The sequence below is a fragment of the Zosterops lateralis genome (genome assembly GCF_965231275.1).
Source record: "Zosterops lateralis genome assembly, chromosome: 13".
Taxonomy (NCBI): Eukaryota; Metazoa; Chordata; class Aves; order Passeriformes; family Zosteropidae; genus Zosterops; species Zosterops lateralis.
In genome coordinates this window covers 13,812,708-13,831,646 of record NC_139773.1, presented here as the reverse complement: position 1 = coordinate 13,831,646, position 18,939 = coordinate 13,812,708, and the positions used below count along the sequence as shown (strand labels likewise).

The window sequence follows — 18,939 nt, the reverse complement described above, 5'->3', positions numbered from 1 at the left end:
TTGTGATGTGAATCTCATGCTGCTGCAGAAGGCAAGAGAGCCCAAACAGGTTGAACATGAAGCCATGTCCAATGGATCTCCTGTCTCACATGAAAGCCTGTCTAGCCCAGCCTTGTTTCTCCTGTGGGCATGACAGTTTGAAACCCTTTCTGATCCCCTAAGTATTCTTTTCTTCAAACCTATAGCCAGTCTGTGGTTTTATTTGTTCCAAACAGCAACCATGACAACCTATTAATGTATTCACAAAGATCCAACAGGATCCATGGAGCCAAGTATCATTTTAGCATCAACAAGGAGTTTGTGAGGTGTTGCTCAGTCAAGCCATGTGAAGAGGAAAAGGAGTCCTTCGATTTCACATCATACAATGTTCTTACCTTTAGAAGAAAGATATGGGGTGCCAGCATTACTACCTGATGTTCTCAAGTGTTTCCAGGCTCCCTGGGAACTCTGACAATGCTGAAAATTAGACCCCTACCTGCAGATTGATCTATATTTTTTGTTATAAAAAGAGATCCACAACCTTCAGGCATATATAAGAAGATATTTAAAATGAAAAATTATGAGACTAGAGCAAGTACAAAAGAGATGTAAAAGCTTTTTGAAACAGCACACTCTGTTCCCAGCCCTGTACTTAAATTGCTTTCTGGGCTGGTGTTGCTGGGGAGGGTTGGGCATCTGAAGGTCATTGCAGGTAATTGCAAAAGTGTCTGGGGGGTTGCTTCAAAATGAAAGGTTGCTTCTCTCATTTCCTCACAGACTATGGCCAAAGAGATCTGAAGATTAGAAGGCAGTCCAGCATTACCTAGGAGCATGAGCTGAAATTATTTCAAAGTTTCAATATTCCTCTTTTTGTTGTGATTATTTTGCAACCAGCATTTACAAAGAGCTACACAGCTCTTTGAAACCCAATTCACTGGTGCAAAGAGAAGAGTGATTAAAACAAATCCAAATACCAGATGGTTTGGGGATTCGAGAGTGTCTAAAGATTCACATCTCTATTGTGAGGTGAAAACTGCTTTTATTACTTGAAAATCATTAACAACTCATGGACCTGGTTCTCAAGGAAGCCATGACTGCACTGGGATGTCTTGTTGCTAGTCCTTGTGTGGTGCTGTCCCTACCCCAGAAATACACCCACACACTCCAGTGTGTCACTGTCCACTTTTTCCATGGGACAGCTGGAAAGCTCCTTGTGTAGTGACCCAAGCCAGTTTTTTGTGTGTTGTCTGTTTTGTGTTGATTTCTCACTGTGTACAGACATGTGTTCTCAAGGTGGTGGATGAGGGGACAGAGAAGCCATTGAGAGAAGAGACAATGACCACTGTATTTTTGTATTTTATAAAAAAAAGAAGATAATTGTTGTCTCCTGTGTTACAGCACAAGTTTCACCAGTATAGGAGAACCTTCCCCATGCCACACTTTCTGTGGGAATAGCAGAGCAGTTGTCAGTCACACAAGACTTGTCAATCTGGCCCATTTCACCAAGACTGAATTTGTTTTGCAACGTGAATAAATTAAGACGGAACTGAAAAATTCCCGTATGAGGATTAATTAATCATTTGGAGAGACCCATGGGCTCCCAGGCCTCTACCACAGGGCTCCTGGAGCATCGTCAGTGTGTTCTGAAAGACAGCCAATAAGCAGGATCTGATTCACTGCCCAAATTAATCTATATGAATGGCTGTGGGATCCATTTGAAAGCAGCATTGAGAATTGGCCTATAAAAAGGCAGCCCAATTTTTAGAGGAAGCTCATTTGGGAAATGAATGAGGACTTTACAATCTCCTTCAGCCATAAAAACCCATACACATCTCACACTGCTGCTTGCCTATTTTAATTAAACCAATAATTAAATTTTAATGAAATGAAGGTTTTACTGAAAAAGAGACAGCAGTGATTGACGAGTTTTCAGTTGGAGGAGGGAGGTGAAGTGGATATATCAAGCCACAGGGCTCCCCTCCCCTAACAAATTTTGGAGGAAATACATGGAGAACTGGATTCACATAATGAGCTGAACAAGAAGCACTTATGATAATGAAGCTGCAAGGCAGTTTGTGTCCTGTGGCTCTCCCTGGCTCTGTGTTTGTTTCCCCACTTCCACCAGGATAAGCCTGAATTCACAAGGTTTTGACTTCCACCTGAGAGCCCAAGTCTGTATCAATGCCAGCACTATCCCACCAGCAGCTTGCAGGGACATGTCCTGGAATAATCAACACTTGGCTCCACATTGTATTGAGAAAGGTGGAGGTATGAACCTTTGTGGCCACTCTTAATTGAAGCTGGTCTCCGAGGCAAGTTTTCATTAGAAATGAGTCAAAACCCTCATGATTTCACTGAGCCCGTCTCCAGAACAAGGCAGATGCACACAGAAACTTGCTGGGACAAACCAAGGGCTCGCCAAATGCTGCCCAAAGGACAAAAGGGTGCAGATGTTCAAATGAAGGCTCAGGCATCAGTAATAAGCTCTGCCTGCTTTGAAACACTGACAAATGTGCACCTGGCCACAGCCTCTTTGACTTTTGGGAGAAAAATGCAACGGCTGAATAGATGACAACATTTTTTCCCTTCCATCCCAGATATTACTGCTTTCTATGGTGGCACTGGGGGCAATGTGACCTGTACTGTCCCCCTGCCTCTGCCACTGATGCTGGACGTGTCCTTGAGAGACTCTTCCTTGGCTTTGCAAAGTGCAAGCTGGAAAAAAATTGTCTCACTCCCCAAGAGGGGGTTGTAAGGCTTGATGGATTAATATTTGCTGCATTTTGCACGTGTCAAGAGCTATTGATAGGAGCACCAGGGAATGTACCAGGCACATCCGCAGCTAAAAGGATGAGCTGCCACAGCTTGAACAAGAGAAGCAGCCTGGGGTTTGTTAGCAATTCTGTCATGTTCATAGCAACCACCACAGGTCTAAGCAGGATGGGCCTTGGACATCCCAGCACTGGTGGGTCACATCATTGATGTGTTCAGAGATGATGTGAAAATGGCATCGAATGATTATTCTAACAGCTGTCCTTTAATTTAGTTTCATTTGGAAACTTGATTAAGAAAATCCTTCCCTTTCTGATTTTATTCCCTTGCCCTAAAAACTTACAAGCTCATTGGCCTTTTTCAAAATGAGTTTTACAGAGAAGCAGAAATCCCAGAGATCATGTAGTTCCTAGGATTTTAGGAAAAATGGGTGTCTGGGTATAAGTGAGACATGTGCAATATACCACTAGTGAGGAAAAGGCTTTTCTAGGACACTCTGGAGGTTCTGTGGACCAGGAAAGTGTGGAAAAGATTGCCCCAAGCACTTCAGTTGGAAAGCCTGTGCTCTCAGCCACAGCTGGTCAGCTGTGAAACTGCATTCAGTCAGAAGCCTGGCTTCAGTAACTCTATTGCTTCCAGAAATAGCTTTTGCCCAGGATGATTTCCACAGGGTCTGCACTTTGACAAGAAGACTCTTCTGAAATAGTACCAAATTTTCTTCAGCAGGTCTGCAGGGGTTCCTCCAGGGAGGCAGAGCAAGGGAAAAGCCTCTAGGATGGGGAGAGCAAGCAGAAGCTGGAACCAGAGATAGGATCTGTGGGCATAATATGGCCTGTAGTAGTGTGTGTTTTCATGGATGTGGGAAACTGGGCCAGCTTTTCTGAACCTCTTCCTTCTTGGGGTGTTTGCAAAAGGCCACTGCTCTGCACATCCAAAGGGCTGAGAGTGTAAATACATATTTCTGAGGAAAGTTAGAAGGACCTAATCTCCTAAGAGATCCTCTTGGGTGCTTCCAGAGCCAAGTCTCTGGGAACTCTGCCTGCTTTCAATCAGTCAAAGCAAAATGTAGACAAATATTGTCCCTTGGTCTTACAGCTTCTCTGTCTCTGAGATGACTTAGTTCCCCACAGCATAAATTTTCTTGCATTTTAAATTTCTCTGTATTCCTACATAGAACTGTTCATCATTCGGGATGGAGATGGGTTTTAATGATGAAGTATTGCAAATAATGGGCCATCCTGTGTTTCTCATGATGACAGCTCCTTCCAGGGCCTCCATAGCACTGATAAATTTATTAGGTCCCAAAGCATTATTCAAATCCAGTCTTAGCCAAATCTCAGTGTGTGTACTGTGACTCGTCCAGATTTCGAGAGTTCAGCTCTAGGTTTAGCCAGTTTTGATGGACCCAGGGGAAACAGGATAGGGATTCTCCCATCATCACTGTTTTGCCATTGCTTCCTCATGAGACAGATGACTGATATTCATCACATCTCAAAGCAAAACAAGGAGAACAAAAACTGTGGTGGGGAACTCCTTTTGGAGTTAATTTTCTAAGTCTTGATATGGTTTCACCTAAACTGGGCCAACTTTCCATGTTCTATTTCACTTGCAGGGCTCATTAAACTGCTACTATGGGATTACTTATTTGGGTTGAATTATCTTTTTTCTTTGTTTATTACCCTTTCAGAGCCACTGTTTTTTTTCGGGCACCTTTGCATACGGTGTGTGTCAGAGATGCTAAATGTGAGACAAACAGAAAAGATAGATATAACACACTTTGTTCTGCTAACTGGAGAGCTTTGTCCACTGCTGTATCTGGCTGATGTAAAGTTCACTTCCTTACACATTCAACAAACCAGATTCTTCCTCTTCTTGCATGTGTCTGTGCTCAGTTTTGCAATGGAAATGCCAGGTACTTTTAAATTACAACAGAGACATTTTTAGCAGAAAAACAGTAATGACACAAGAGGCAAAGAAAGGCTGTCAAGGTAGAAAAAAAGAGGTTTTCTTTTTATAAGCAATAGAGAAGCTTGATATAGTTATGTCTGTGGGAAAAGATGTTAGAGTTAGGGTTAGAGTTAGGATTAGAGTTTAGGGTTAGTGTTAGGGGTTAGGTAGGGGGTTAGAGATAGGGGCTTAGAGTTAGAGTTAAGTTTAGGATTAGGGTTAGGATTTCTGAGCATCAGAGTAAAGAGATCTTTGCCTTGTACTGCTGCCCAGGGATCTGCCAAAGAGGATTAAAGCATCAAAGCTCTTAATTTAAGTATTTTTCTATAATTTCATCCTCGTCTTTTGCTTCTTTAGTGCATCTTTACTGTTATCATTCAACATGGGGTGTCATTATGGGCTGTTTGGCCAGGAGTGGCACAGGGAGCCTCATGCTGTGAGGTCTCTCTCAGCAGCCAGAAGAGCAGCAACCCAGCAAGGGCTATGCCAGCCTCAGTCTCACAAGCTCACAGCTGTCTCATGGGCCAGGGCAGTGGGTGCAATCAGTAGCTCCCTGCGTAGGTCTTAATGGAACACTCTTGCAGCATTCAGGAAAAAGGGCAGGTATTTTCCACCTGCTGTAACTGAAGCATTGAAGGACACAGAAAGATGTTCCATAGGGGAAAAGTGGTATAATCTCACAGCAGTCTGAGTGCACCTTTCTCAAGGTGAGTTGTGTGTGTTTATTAAGATATGACAGACTTTTCATCGAGTCATAAAATCAAAGAATTACAAGGGACCTTAAAGGTCATCCAATCCCACCCCCTGCCATGGGCAGGACATCTTCCACTAGAGCAGGTTGTTCAAAGCTCTGTTTGATCTGGCCTTGAACACTTCCAGCAATGGGGCAGCCACAGCTGCTCTGGCAAACAGTGCCAGTGTCTCAGCACTCTCACGGGGAAGAATTTCTTCCTTATATCCAGCCTAACCCCACCCTTTTTCACTTTAAAGACATTACCTGTTGTCCTATACTTAAGGGCTCTTGTTAAAACCCCCAAACCAGGCCATGCCACCGGGCAGTGACAAAATGGAAGGCAGGTTGGATGGGAATGTTCCCAGAGAAACAAAGCTCTGACTGAGTCTGCCTGTTCCCCTCTCTGCCCCTGGTGCTCTGCACAGTCCCAGCCTCCCATTAAACCAGTAACACCAGCAGTTTCCAGTGGTCTGGTTTTTGACCCAGAAGATGTTATCTTCACATCCAGTGCCTACAGGAGCCTTGAGTCACTTCCAGCAGAATCTGGAAATCAATTTTACTGTCATGACTTGTGTTTTCACTTCAATTTTAACCCTTTCCCTTGTGTAGAAGAGTAAATTATTTCCAGAGAGGGGAGGCAACATGACATTATTCAGAGGAGCAAGCCTCTGCCTAGTCATTCACAAATGGAACATCATCAGTCCTCTACATTCAAATATATTAAATTTATTTTGGCAATCACTTACGATAAGCATTGTGCTTACATGAAAGAGAATGAAAATGAAGGGTTTGTTAGAGAGAAAAGCATCCAAATAGAAAAAGTAATATCCCTTTATTAAAATATATATATTTCTTGGCTACACATAATTTTGACAGGGGAAGTCTATCCTCTATTTAATATAAATGAAATATGGACAGTTAACTGGGTATTTTACACAGTGATATTTCAATTGCATTTCATAAAACCCAGGCTGGCTTCAGAATGAATAATTTATCCAATTAGATTTTTTTCCTTCCCATTTTTAATAGAACCTGGCCATTCTCTTAGCTATCTCTATGGTTTAATAATTGAAAAAATCCTATTGGAAATCAGGTGTGCAATGTGAGTGCAAAAGTGGTGTCAATATTTTGAGAACAAGGAGGAAAATATCCTCAGGTTAATCACAGGTTTCCAAGCTGATTTTGGTATTTGGACTTCATTTAATGCTAATGTCAAAAAAAATGAATGAGTCCTGCAGTTCCTTGGTATAGACTCAGGAGAGGAAATGTGAAGCTTGGCTGTGGCTGGTCAGTTTATTCTGCTGGTATTGATTTTGGTGCTGCTTTTGCAGTGTTGAAGACTTCTTTAGGCTAATTTTGATTTAGCCTGTAAATTACTTTCAAATGCAATTCTGCCGGGTTCAGATGGATAAGCATGAATTCTGTTTTGGAGGTGACAGAATAAGTAGAAAACTGATAATAACAGAGTAAAATGTGCTTTAAATATGTTATATCTCTTTGTATGGTATTTCTACTTTTAATAAATATCAAACTAATAACACTATGATTGTAGATACCTGGCAGAGGACTTGTATCTTCCTCTCATCAATTTCCAGATTATCTCACTCAGGAAGATTTCTGACCTTATATTACTCTAATGCAATGCTCTATCTGAAAAAAAAAAATGCTTCTGGATGAAGGTTTACCAATTTTATATCTGTATGTTCCCATCTCCTGAGGAAAATTTCAAGCTTTCACAGGTAGGGAAAAACAGTGGTTTAGTCACAGGAACAAGTTTCTGTGCTTAATGTATTACTTAATGTCAGCTGATCCATGGTAATGGTTTCTGCATATGCTCATAAAATGTGAAATAATTGGACTGAGTGCTCTTTTAATGTAGGTAAAACGATCCTGAATTACCTTCCCTTTGCTACGGGCTAAATGTATGTACACATATTTACAGGAGACCAGATGACATCTCTAGCTTGTTTGTGTGTCTGAGCCCTGGAGCACAAGGAAAGGAAATTACTGGTCTGAGCGTGTGCAGCACCTGCAGAGAGCTCAGAGGTCCTGTCTTTGTATTTCTAATCCCCTCTGTCCTCCCCACAAGAACATTGGCACTGGCAGGAAGCTGGAGATAGGAGTTTAATTTTCATTTTGTTTAAAGATCACGTAATCCTGAGGGCACAGGGGAAACAACGAAGCCATCAATAAAAACTAACAAGCTAATCTTCAAACTGAGTTTGCATTGTAATATGAATGGGGGATCCTGAATGCTTTAATTCTGGCATTTAGCTCTGTGTAGGTTTCCTAATTCATTCAGCCTTTTCGTGGTGAGGTGGGGGACCTCCTATTCTTAGAAAGCAACATTGGAAATTCAACAAATTCTGGAGGAAATGGCTCGGGAATGGTGAATAATTAGAAGTCTCCATGATTTATAGCTTAAAATTTGGTTTCAAAGGGGTTTTGCTGTACACTATACATCAATGTAAACATCAGTGTCACTGCTGGGGTCTTTCATGAGCATTTTATTCTTTAATCACTCTTCTCATTTGTGTCTTTTTTTTTTTTTTTTTTTTTTTTTTTAAATCAAATGCAAGCTCCAGAGGTTTCTGCATACAATATTTTCTTTTACTCTCTCAGTACAACCAACATAAATACCCCCAAATTTTAAGGAACATAAGAGATTTTCCCCCACCCCCAAGCTTTGACGTTGGTGTCCCTTTCCTCTTGGGTTGGTGCATCTGCAGTGAAATCTTTGCAATTATTTCTGAAGCTCACACACAGAGAAAGAACCAGATCACCACTGAGTTAGAGAATCTGTTATAGAATCCTATAACAGAGGCCAAAGTTGTGTTTTTGGTGGGGGATCAGGGCATCCAGGCTGCCTGCAGCCACTGGCTGCTCACATCCATCAGCTCTTGCTGCCTTCTGAAAATCCACACAGCAGGAATTAATAGCTCCACACAGCTCTGCTGACAGGTACAATTGTCACAAGAAAAAGAACGGAGCGACAGCGTGGAAGAGCTTCTTTAAACAGCTTCTAATTAGCTCTGAAGTAGTTTCATGTCACTGTAATAATTTGCAGAAGAGAGATGTGCTGGCACTGCTCACAAACCCAGTACCCACCTTCCTCCCGCCCCCACATGGGGGACACTGCCTGAATTGCCTTGGTTCTCTCCCCCCATTTATTTGTGACCTCTTATCAGGTTTTATTGAATCCTGCAGATGGGAAAGAACCCCCAGTGCTGTACTGGGTTTGTGTGGCAAAATTTTGGTAGTGGGAGGATACAGGAATGATTTCAGTGGGAAACTGCCAGAAGCTTACCCAAACTGGGCAAAAATTCAGTTCAGTTCTAATGGATGAGCACTAGCTCTATATCTAAAATATGGTATTTCATGAAGCATGAGATTTATTCTTTTTTAATTTAAATAAAACATATTTTTAAGAAAATTAAAATCTTTACACCTGGATTTTCATAGGATATTTCTTGTCTTATTCTTCCCAGCTGTGTGTAGAGTATCTTGTCCATCAATGAATGGGCTTCACAGCACTCTCCCTGAAGGGACTGATGTGTCTCCACAGTTATGACAAAGGCATTTTAATCTGTTTTATTTTATAACCTGGTAGTGACATCCTGGGACCCTGCTGGCACACACAGAAACTGAGGAATGTCATGCTTGTGCCATTTGTTCACACATTGCTGGGATGAGTTGGGGAGGATTAGTCTTACCATTTGCATAAAGCACTTATCAATGAAGGTTCATCATGTGAAAATAGTCCTTGGCCAAGGCTGGAGTGTTTTATTCTTCATTTGACTGCTTCTTAGAGGATTAGGGTTTTATACTGACATCAGCAAAGGGAAGTGTGTGCACATTGAGTGTCTGGTATGCTGCTGTGTGCCACTGAGCTCTGTAAGCATCTGCCCTGTGCCCACAGACCCAGGTTTCTGTTACTGCTCCAAAAATCCTGTTATTCTTTCAAAAGGAACAAACTAAAAAGAGCCACAACAGAATAAAGTTATTCTAGAGGTAAAAGACTGAAATTAATGTTCCCAAAATGGAAAGACAAGAGTTAACCTTTGTCTTCTTCATATCCAGTAATTATCTCCACTGACAGCCTTCTAACCATCCTGGAGTGATGTCTCTCAGGACTAAAAATGCCATTCTGGTGGTGAGAAAGCTGAAAAAAAAAATACCTGTTGTGGGACTAATTGACCTTTTTCACATCGAAAATATTTTGCTGGAAAATCCTCATCTAACCTTCTGCTCAACTTCTTTATCTGCTCCTTCTTGTTTACCGAGCCCTTTGATATCACTGGGCTGGAGCTAAAAGTGGACTCCGTGCCCTCCTAGGAATTCAAGCCACAACTACAACTGTACTACAGAGTGTCTTGTGCACCAGGGGGTGAACCAGCTCTGAGCTGCTGTGCCTATAGACAGCTATAGGTGCGTGTGGGTCACTCTGGGGGCCTTTGGACTAAACTCTTCCCCAAGGCACACCTTGAAGAGGTGACTTTCCTCCCTGTGCAGCCATAAGATGCCCCTCTGTGGTCACTCCCTGCCCCTCTGTGGTCACTCCCTGCCCAGCAGGGCACAGCAGCTGCCACTTGGGACAATCATGGGGCTTGGAAGCCAAAAAACCCTCCCGAGCCTTGCTCCACCTGTCCCTCATGCCGGGTGTATCTTCCGTTCGTTGTCAGCGCTCGTTAAGACCGAGGGCATCTCTCCCTCTCGCTTTGCCTTCTCCGTGTCTCGGGTTTCACTGGAACGGAGTCAAACGGAGACGAGTCCACGCAGGGTCTGGAACGGATCAGCAGGTCAGCTGGGAATGCCTGTCAGGCAGCCAGCGCTGCTCCCTCCCTTCTCCCTGCCTTTCTTTGAGGTTTGTAGCTCTTCTGCTTTCTTGTTGCTATTGCCGCCCTCCCCACACTCCCCTTACCACACATCAAGCACCCAGACCTTTCCTGGGCACTTTACTTAATCCCCGGGATTCTTTATATAGGAATTAATCTTCTCGTCACAGTGGAGGAGAGCTGGGAGGGAGGGGGTGCATTTATCTCTCCTGCTGAGGTCTAGAGTTGCATTGCTGTGATTATTGGTGGTAGCAGTGTGCGTTGTGTCTGGGGATCTGTGTTTAGTTCTTCGTTTCTTGAACGACGCAGGGGCAGCAGCAAGGCAAGTTGGCAGCTTGGCTTTCGAGCTGCTTTGTGTCTGCTGCTACAAGGAGGGAGTGTGAGTGGGGAGCAGCATGGCAGAACAAGAAGCCAGTGGCTTGCAAGTCCTTCTCTCCACCCTCCAGGTAAGAACAGCTTGAACTAACAAAGAGAGGCGCTTGGGCTTGTTTTCCTCTTTAACTCCCCATCAGTGACCTGTTGGGCTGAGGCTGTTGGTGTGAGCTCCTGCCTGGCTTGGCTCTAACAGCATCAGCGTGCAGGAGCCCTGACCTGCACCTCCCACCCTGAGGAGCCTTTATGAATTGAAGTTTCACTGCTCAGTGATGAGTGCTGGTGATTACTGCTATGCATCAATCTCTGGGCCCCGTGTGAGGGCAGAGGCTCCGCTCCCGAGGTCTGGCTGTGTTCAGCAGGGGAGCAGGGAGGTGTGAGCCATGGGCTGCTGTGAAATGAATGGGACCTGACAGCGCTGTCAGTCTGAGCGCGGCACGTCCGAGGGCTGAGGGGTAAACAGGTCTGCCTGTGAGGAGCAAGTTCCTCCCTGTCAAATTGTCTGCCCAGGACCCTTGAGCACTCCAAGGAAGTGACAAAAACCCTTGAGGTCGGTGAGATGGTGATGTTGGGTGTGCTCAGGGAACGGTCCTGAGGACCAGAGGGAAGTGTCCCAGTCCAGGATCATACTTGATGGACAAGCTTGGCCATGGGATGGAGGAGAGGCATCTCTGGCTCTGTTTTCCCACTGCAAGGATGGCAGGAGAAGATGCCCAGGCTGTGGCATGAGCTACCCTGTGAAATAGGGAATGTGTTTTGGGAAGGAACCTGTGCTTTTATAAGCCTCGTTGTGTCACAAGGGGTGGATGGGAACCGCTTTGCCAAGACAATCTACTTGCACATAAAGCAGCTTTTAGACAGTCATGGTGAAATGCCCCTTGTGTGCACACCTCAGGTGCCCTGAGCCCTTGTGTGCAGCCGTGCTGATGTGGGCCAGAGCCCCGTGGGGACAGGAGTTCCACATCTGAGGCAGCAGCATCCTCTGACTGCTACATGTGCCATCCAAGCCTCACACATTGCAGACACAGAAAATGAGGGAGAGGGTGTGCAGAACAGACTGACCCACCTGGGCCAGCCCAAGGATTCATGTCCCAGCCCTTTGTCTCAGGAGGTCTCTGTGACCAGCTACAAACGTGGTTATAGAGGAGGTTATAAAACCTGATGATAGCAATTGGCTTTGAAATTACAGTTGTGGGGGCTGATCAACCTTGACATATTTATCCAAGCTTATGTAACTGTCAACAACTTTTACTTCTCATATCAAATACTGGTTTGCCCTCTGTACCCCCTGTGTCAGTGAGTTCTACAGGTAAACTGGCATGCTGAAGATAATTATCCTGCTGTCCTTTTATGTTTTGGCAGTGTAAACTTGTTTGCCCTATGTTGTTACAGCATCTTTAATTCATATTTGGTTGGTGCTGTACCCAGGCTATAGTCTTCTCTCTTTTTCTTTGGATAATTGAGGGCTGAGTACACATCTGTTTTTTCTTATGGTCTCTAACACAACAGTCCTGGTGTTCTCTGGATAATCTGGGAGTGAAATTGGACAAGACCCAGATCTAAATTGGAACCTATAACTTAAAATCACATACGCAGTTCATTGACAAAGCCACATGGAGGTCTAAACTAGAAATGGTTAGGAGCACTGCAGTGATATTGATAAAACCACAAGGTAGCACAGCATTCATCCCCAGCTTCACAAAATCCCACCTTGGTACAAGACCTTTATATCCAAAAATTCTATAATCACTTGGAGGACATCAAAAATCTTCCTTGTAATATCTTCAATTTGATGCGGAGACTTCAGTGCTAAAGGGCAGAAAGTAAGGGGTTGATGACAATTACATGTTCTGATTCACCTCTTTCCCTTACTTTCAGCCAAAAAATTACCAGCAGAACTTGTTATACCATCACCCATCTCTGCTAAAAAATCAAGTGATAAAAAAGACCTTTATCTGACACAGTTGGAAAGTATTGGCCTGGGAAATAATAACTTTGGTTGATGTTTGCCTTTGCTGATAACATCTCTCCACACTTTGTTATTTTCTGCAACAGCTGTCCAAAACATGGTTGCTTTGTTTTTGTGACCTGCTGGATTGTCAGTGCTGGTTCATACTCTTTTATTGGGCATGAAGAATGTATCTGCTGCTTACAGCAGGCTATTCTGCAGGGTATTACTGAGTATTTTCCATTTCTGTTAGCACATAATATTGCTTTGAATGCAGAAAGCTTTCAGGTGAAGAATGAGGGAACATTCAGCCAGTCTTTATAAACTCAGAATAAAAACATCTTTCTCCATCAGTCACTCACACAGGGCTAAATTTCCACTTCCCTTCCAAGCACTGGCACAGATTTTTATTCCCAGTTGGAGGAATGTCCAGACCTGAGACAGGGTCTGTCACCTTCTGCTGGGGAAGGATCTCCCCCATCTCTTCGTGGCATAGACACTTTCACTCCTAGACTCACACCTGGCTTGGGCAAGGGCAGTGTCAAGCAAAACAAATCCAGAACACTCTGCACTTTGTAACGGAACAACTGCTCTAGTCACGGAAAGAAACACATTTTTTGAGTTCTTCAAAACTATTCCCAGTGCTATGAAGGAGCGTGATCCTCCAAAGACAGCTCAAACCCCTGGAAGTGCAACGTGCTACGGATGTTCTGCAAAGTGACAAGGTGAATAGCAAAATTTCCTTTCAAAGCGCAGCTGCATTTTGTCACCAAAATGTCACTGCAGGGAAGACGTGACATTTCAGATCTCTAGGTAAAAAGTGCTTCACTGCTTACAATGTTCGCCTTTAAAAATGTGAAATTCAGATTGAAGAAAACCCTCTCCCCATCTCACAGGTTTTGTATCAGTATGGCAGAGCCAAGCTCTGAGGATTTTACTGTCATTTCTCATTTTCTTTCTAACCCTGCTAACTTCTTCTTTGCTCTCTCTTCTTGACTCTGCCTCTCCAGTGTGATCCTACAATTGTCACCTCCCATCCCTCGGCTTGGATAGTGTTACCTGCTTCTGTTCCCATCTCTCACTGCATGACATTGAGCTCCTCAGCCCCAACCAGCCCTGCTCTGTCTTTCATACATGGACAATGCAGACCCTCAATCAAAGCTGGGCTGGTTGCCACTCTCACCCTGATCCCTGGCCACAGCATGGCAGAATTAAACACCTTCCCCATCTATGGTTTTTGACTAGGCAAAAAAAGTCTGACATGCCATTTTATGGGCAGCCTCCTCAGTGCAAAATCCCAGGAGGTTTGGGATTAGATCTCTTGTTTATTTTAATGCCAGGAGGAGGTATCTGGGTGTTAGTTAAAAACAGCTGGTACTTGCTAAGAAGAGCAATAGAAAACTGGAGCCAACATCTTGCCTTGTGACCCAGACTATTGACTCCCTTGAGACAAGAGTATTTTAGTTCCTCCTCCTCATTGCCCTGGCTTTCATCTCACCCCACTATTTAGACAAATAAGGAGCATTTTGATTCTTCCTTTTCCTTCTCTCTGCTCTCCTCCTCACTGCCCATGCCTTGGTTACCCCCAAGAACATCTTATTCCATGGCAGGATACATCGTGTTGCCTGAGGAGTCCCAGATTTCCTGTTGGCTCTCAGTGTGATTTTCACATGTTTCCCCAAGCCACAGTCCCCGTTCACTTATTCTGCAAAGCTGGCAGCCCCTGGGGCCGTTGGCAGATCTTTGGCTCAAACTGTGTCTTACTGTGTTGGACTTCACAGGCTCCCAAATGCTATGGTTTGACAGGGAAAAGATGCAAATCTTATGTATCAGTAGTGGATGTTGTTTTTGTAGACGGATTTATCTGTGAGTGGCTGCAGTGTCCAGCAGAACAAACACAGGATCTGGTGTTTGCTAACTTGAAGCTCTCAGCTCTTTGTGCTGCCCCTTCTGAGCTGTCCTGCTGGCTGGCTGACAAGGCAGAGCTATTGTTATCCTAAGGACAAGTGGGAAGGTATCTATGCTGCTCCAGTGACGATGAATAGAAGTGTGTTTTGCAAAATGCTTTTGTCTCCTCTGCATCCTTGTACTTACTCTGCCAGCAGAGCTGCTGAGATTCCTGGCTTTGGGAGAAATAGATGCAAAAACATGCCAGGAACTACTCAGGTAGCAGAATGGCCACTCATTTGGGTTGGGGATGGAGGAGCTCAAAGTTTGGATCTGTGTTGTTGGGAGGCAGCCTGGCAGGCCAGGTTTAGTGGAATAGCCTTAGAGGGAACAAAAATCAACTCAAAACCAGATGGCCGTTTTTATGTGGTTCATTAACTGAGTTTTACTGAGATTGTTGCACTTAAAGTGAGCAGCAGTGGAATTATTCCTGCTATTCCTTATAAAAACTGTTTTAGCTTTGGAACAGCAGAAGTGCAGTTAGGACAGGGAAACACTTGGCTTGTGGAGTTCAAGGAGAAATAGTGGGTGCAACTTTTTCATGTCTCTACTCCAATGCCACTTGGGCTTCAGGAGCCTGGTTTTGGCTTTAACTATTTAAGAAAAGGCATAATCCTCCTTAAACAATCCTACAGAAATAATGCAGGTACCCACCTCAGCTTCCAGGGCTGCTGCTTTTCCTTCCCACCTTCACTGTCATCTCCTCCCTGTCCAAGGAGAACCTGAAGGTAACCCAGAGCTTTTCCCTATAACCCCTGGCTCACCACCATGGGGCCCTGCTAAGCACCAAAGAAGAAAGGAGGCTAACATTCATACATTAATCCTGAATTCCTGCCAGGCCACAGAACAAATATTGAGGTTTGTTACTCCTATGAACCAGCACAGAGCACTAAAAACCAAGCTGTGACAGGTCTTGGACTCTGCTGAAATCCTTCCACTGACTGAGCTGGGACCAGAATGGCTCTCTGTCCCTGGGCTGGCCACAGCTGTTTCTCTGAGTATACTGCCAGCTCCTCTGCAAATGCCTCCAGATGGGCTATCCAGAATTTTCTGTGGCTGGATTAATGAGAATTCAGGACCTCAGGGTGCAAAATGTACCCAGAGACCAATGGGAGCAGCAGCAGTGATGGCTGAGCTGAGCACAAGAGTGTCACAGCCTGAGCCTCAGCAGAACTTTTTGTGCCAGACAAGGAAAATGAAGTTCTGTTTGTCTTCTGCTGTCCCCTCATCCTTGCCTAGGATGGTTTGTGCTTTCAGGACAAATGACTGTGTCATGAATGGTTGAGGAGAGCCCTTTCTCCCTTCCTTCAGCAATGCAAATGTGACAGGATGGCCATGCTGCTGGATCAGTTGGGTGCCAGTCTGGAAAAATGGAGTATAAACCTCTGCTTCTGAGTTAATAATGTGTAACATGGCAAATAATCCCACCATGCCTCACATCAGTATTTGAGAAACCAGGTGATGAACATTGGGGGAAAAAAACAACCCTGAAGTTCTGGTGGCAACACACACAAAAAAAAAGAGAAGCAAATTAATAATTTGTTTTTGTGCAGGGCTTGGATCCTGCACAATAAATAATGCACAGAGCCACATGCTAAATGATGAGGACAAAATGCTGCATGGGGTGATTTTCCAGGCAACAGGCACTGCTCATCCTGAAGCAGAGGTTTTGGGAAATAAAACAAGTTGTCATGTGGAAATTAAAAAATGCAGTTACTCCAGGGGACCAAATAAAATATCAGGAATGCTTTAAAACTGGTGCTTTTTAGCTGTTGAGGGGCTGACATTATGCTTATGGCCAAGCTGTTTAACTTAGACTATTTGGATGTAATATAATGACTCATTATACCATGTCATGCAACTCAATATTGTGTATATTGGTACTGCATTATAGACACAAAAAAATTAATAGAATAAACCATATTATGGAAGGAGGTATATAGATTTGCTTAAACTACTTATCTTTCACATACAGTATGCAAATACATTTTAAAACATCTGTTTATCTATTTGTAAGCTGAGGATAATTATTGGTAGTTATCTAGCCTCCCTAGCTGTTTTGTATGCCTACAGATGTATTTATACATTACATCAACATTTTTATAACAATGGAAAATTTCCACCCTCTCTTTTTCTCAGGTTTCAATAATTCCCCTCTTTGAAATATAAGAAGAGATGTTTTCATACAGAGAGGTGTTTGCCTGAATAGGTCTTGCTAGCATTTCTTTGTGTAGCCTAATCTTATTTTCAGTATATTATGCTGCATTTGTTATGATGGCTTAGACACATTTTCCTGTCCAATGCATTGGTCCAGTCCTCTTGGTTTTATCTATAATAGGAAAAAATGTCTGTAGTAGAAAATGTGTTCATGGGTATTTTGAATTAAAGTTTATTATATTATGTTCAGCAAAGCGCACACAAAAAGTTGCTTGTATTGAAAAACATATGGGCTGATAATGGTTGTCTCCAGCAGTGTCTACTGGCACCAGCAGAGATCTTACTGATGTGTGTTAACAGAAAGAGAATAATTTCATACACATACTGGTAGTTTAAGAGACGGGGAGGGATTTTTGTGTTGCTTGGTCTGGGATAGCAGGGTTGGGAATTGCTCCTGGAGTTGTTGCTGTCATAGACATACTCCCTCTGTGTGATCACTCCTGTTTGTGCCAGGATAGATAACACAACTGGTACCATCTGGTACACAACTGGTACTCTTGCAATGACATTTGGGGGGAGTTTAAGCCTCTGGAAGTGCAGGTAAAAGCCCCTCCTTCCTCCAGGAGCAGTCAGTGGGAATGCAGAATAAGGCAGCATTTGCCAGTGGCTCCTCATGGGCCAGGCTGTGCTCCTGGGCAGAGGTGAGCCACAGTCCCCATTCACATATTCTGCAAAGCTGGCAGCCCCTGGGGCTGTTGGCAGATCTTTGGCTCAAACTGTGTTGGACTTCACAGGTTCCCAAATGCTTTGGTTTGACAGGGAAAAGATGCAGGCTGTGCTCCTGGGCAGAGGTGTCCCCTGGCTGTGTCTGTCAGGGTTGGTGTGTGCACACCTGGGGCCCTCGGGCTCTGAGCATCCCAAATCCACTCACACCCCACGTGCCCACACGTGTCACTGGGCTCTGCCAGACTCCGGTCTCGTGACTCTGCTGTTCTCACCAGACTGGGGTGGAAAATAATTCCCTCCTGCCTTCCCTAGTTCTTTTAATAAGTGCTTGTGTCACGGACAGTCTATTTGCACCTGTTTGGCCGCAGGGCCCAATGGGCCCGAGGGCAGAGGCGCTGCTCCATCAGCGGAGCTGCTCTTCACACCAGGAATCTCCAGGGAAGGATGGGGAGCAGGGATTCCCGGGCAAAGCAGGTCCCCAGGGAACTGTGAGGTCAGAATGCTCCTGGGAATCGGTGAGACATTCTGTGAGAGGGAGTGACAACCTTCTCCAAGGAGACCAGGTGCAGTAGCTCACCAGCCAGCCTCCCTCCCTTCTCCCCTGGACAACACCAGGTGTGCTGCAGGGGGTGAGCAGTGGGTGTCAGGGGTCAGCAGTGTGGTGAGTTCTTGCACAGCTGCATTGTGTCCAGCCCAGTTCACACTGGTGCCTGCACTCCTGCAAGCTTTGTGTGCCACAGAGAGCATTCCTGCACTGCTGCTTCAGAAGAGACAGTTTATTTCAGAAAATATAGTTTAATTTAAGATGGCTAAGAAGCAAGAACACAAATCCAGAGCAATAAAATATTTGTAGACATTTTCTGTTGCTAAAAATCTGGGTTTATTTCTCTGATTGTTTCATTTTATAAGAAGTTGACCTAAACATAATCTAGGTGGATTCTTTGGGTGGAGATTCAAATCTCCAAGAACTGGATAACCTTTTTCCTTTTCATACAGGTAAAAAAAAATATCTTAGTACAGTTTTGGGAAGGAAAGCCTAGTGCAATGAAGATCATCTCTTAAAATAAGGGAAGCTTGGTCATTCTCCTCCAGAGGCTGATGGAGATAGAGCCAATTCATGTCCATGATTTAGTATTTTCTTTTGATCTCTGTGCTGTTATGGCTTTTGTTTTGCTGAGTGGGGACCAGCCACACCGTACAGAAATCAAGGTCTCAGAAATCAAGAATTTGTCATTGACTTCATAAGATGTCTTCTAGAGAGGACAAAGATAACATGGTAGAGATTCTGCTGCCTGCAGGCACTACTAAGGTACAAAAAAGAGAATTAGTGTTTTAGACCAGCTATTGATTAATAGAATAACATTTGCTTGATAAGAAATTACATGGGTAAAGCTAAATCTCCTTCCCTTTGGGGGTTTAGAGAACAAGGATGGGTTTTTCTTCTCATGGTCTCTTCTCGTGGAAGAACACAGCCTTATTTTCAAAAGGTGGTGTAGGTTGAGGTGGAATTAATGAGAACTGCA

The 18,939-nt window shown here is 44.0% G+C and overlaps 1 protein-coding gene across 1 annotated transcript in view; it reads left to right on the top strand.

The window, feature by feature from the left end:
* Positions 1-10,466: 10,466 nt before the first annotated feature.
* The window catches only part of AGBL1 (AGBL carboxypeptidase 1), a 265,892-nt gene continuing 257,419 nt past the window's right edge, over positions 10,467-18,939 (top strand). The window contains exon 1 of the mRNA XM_083870758.1: positions 10,467-10,712. Coding sequence (XP_083726884.1) covers positions 10,662-10,712 — 51 coding nt within the window. The 5' untranslated portion in view covers positions 10,467-10,661. The remainder of the gene's footprint in view (positions 10,713-18,939) is intronic.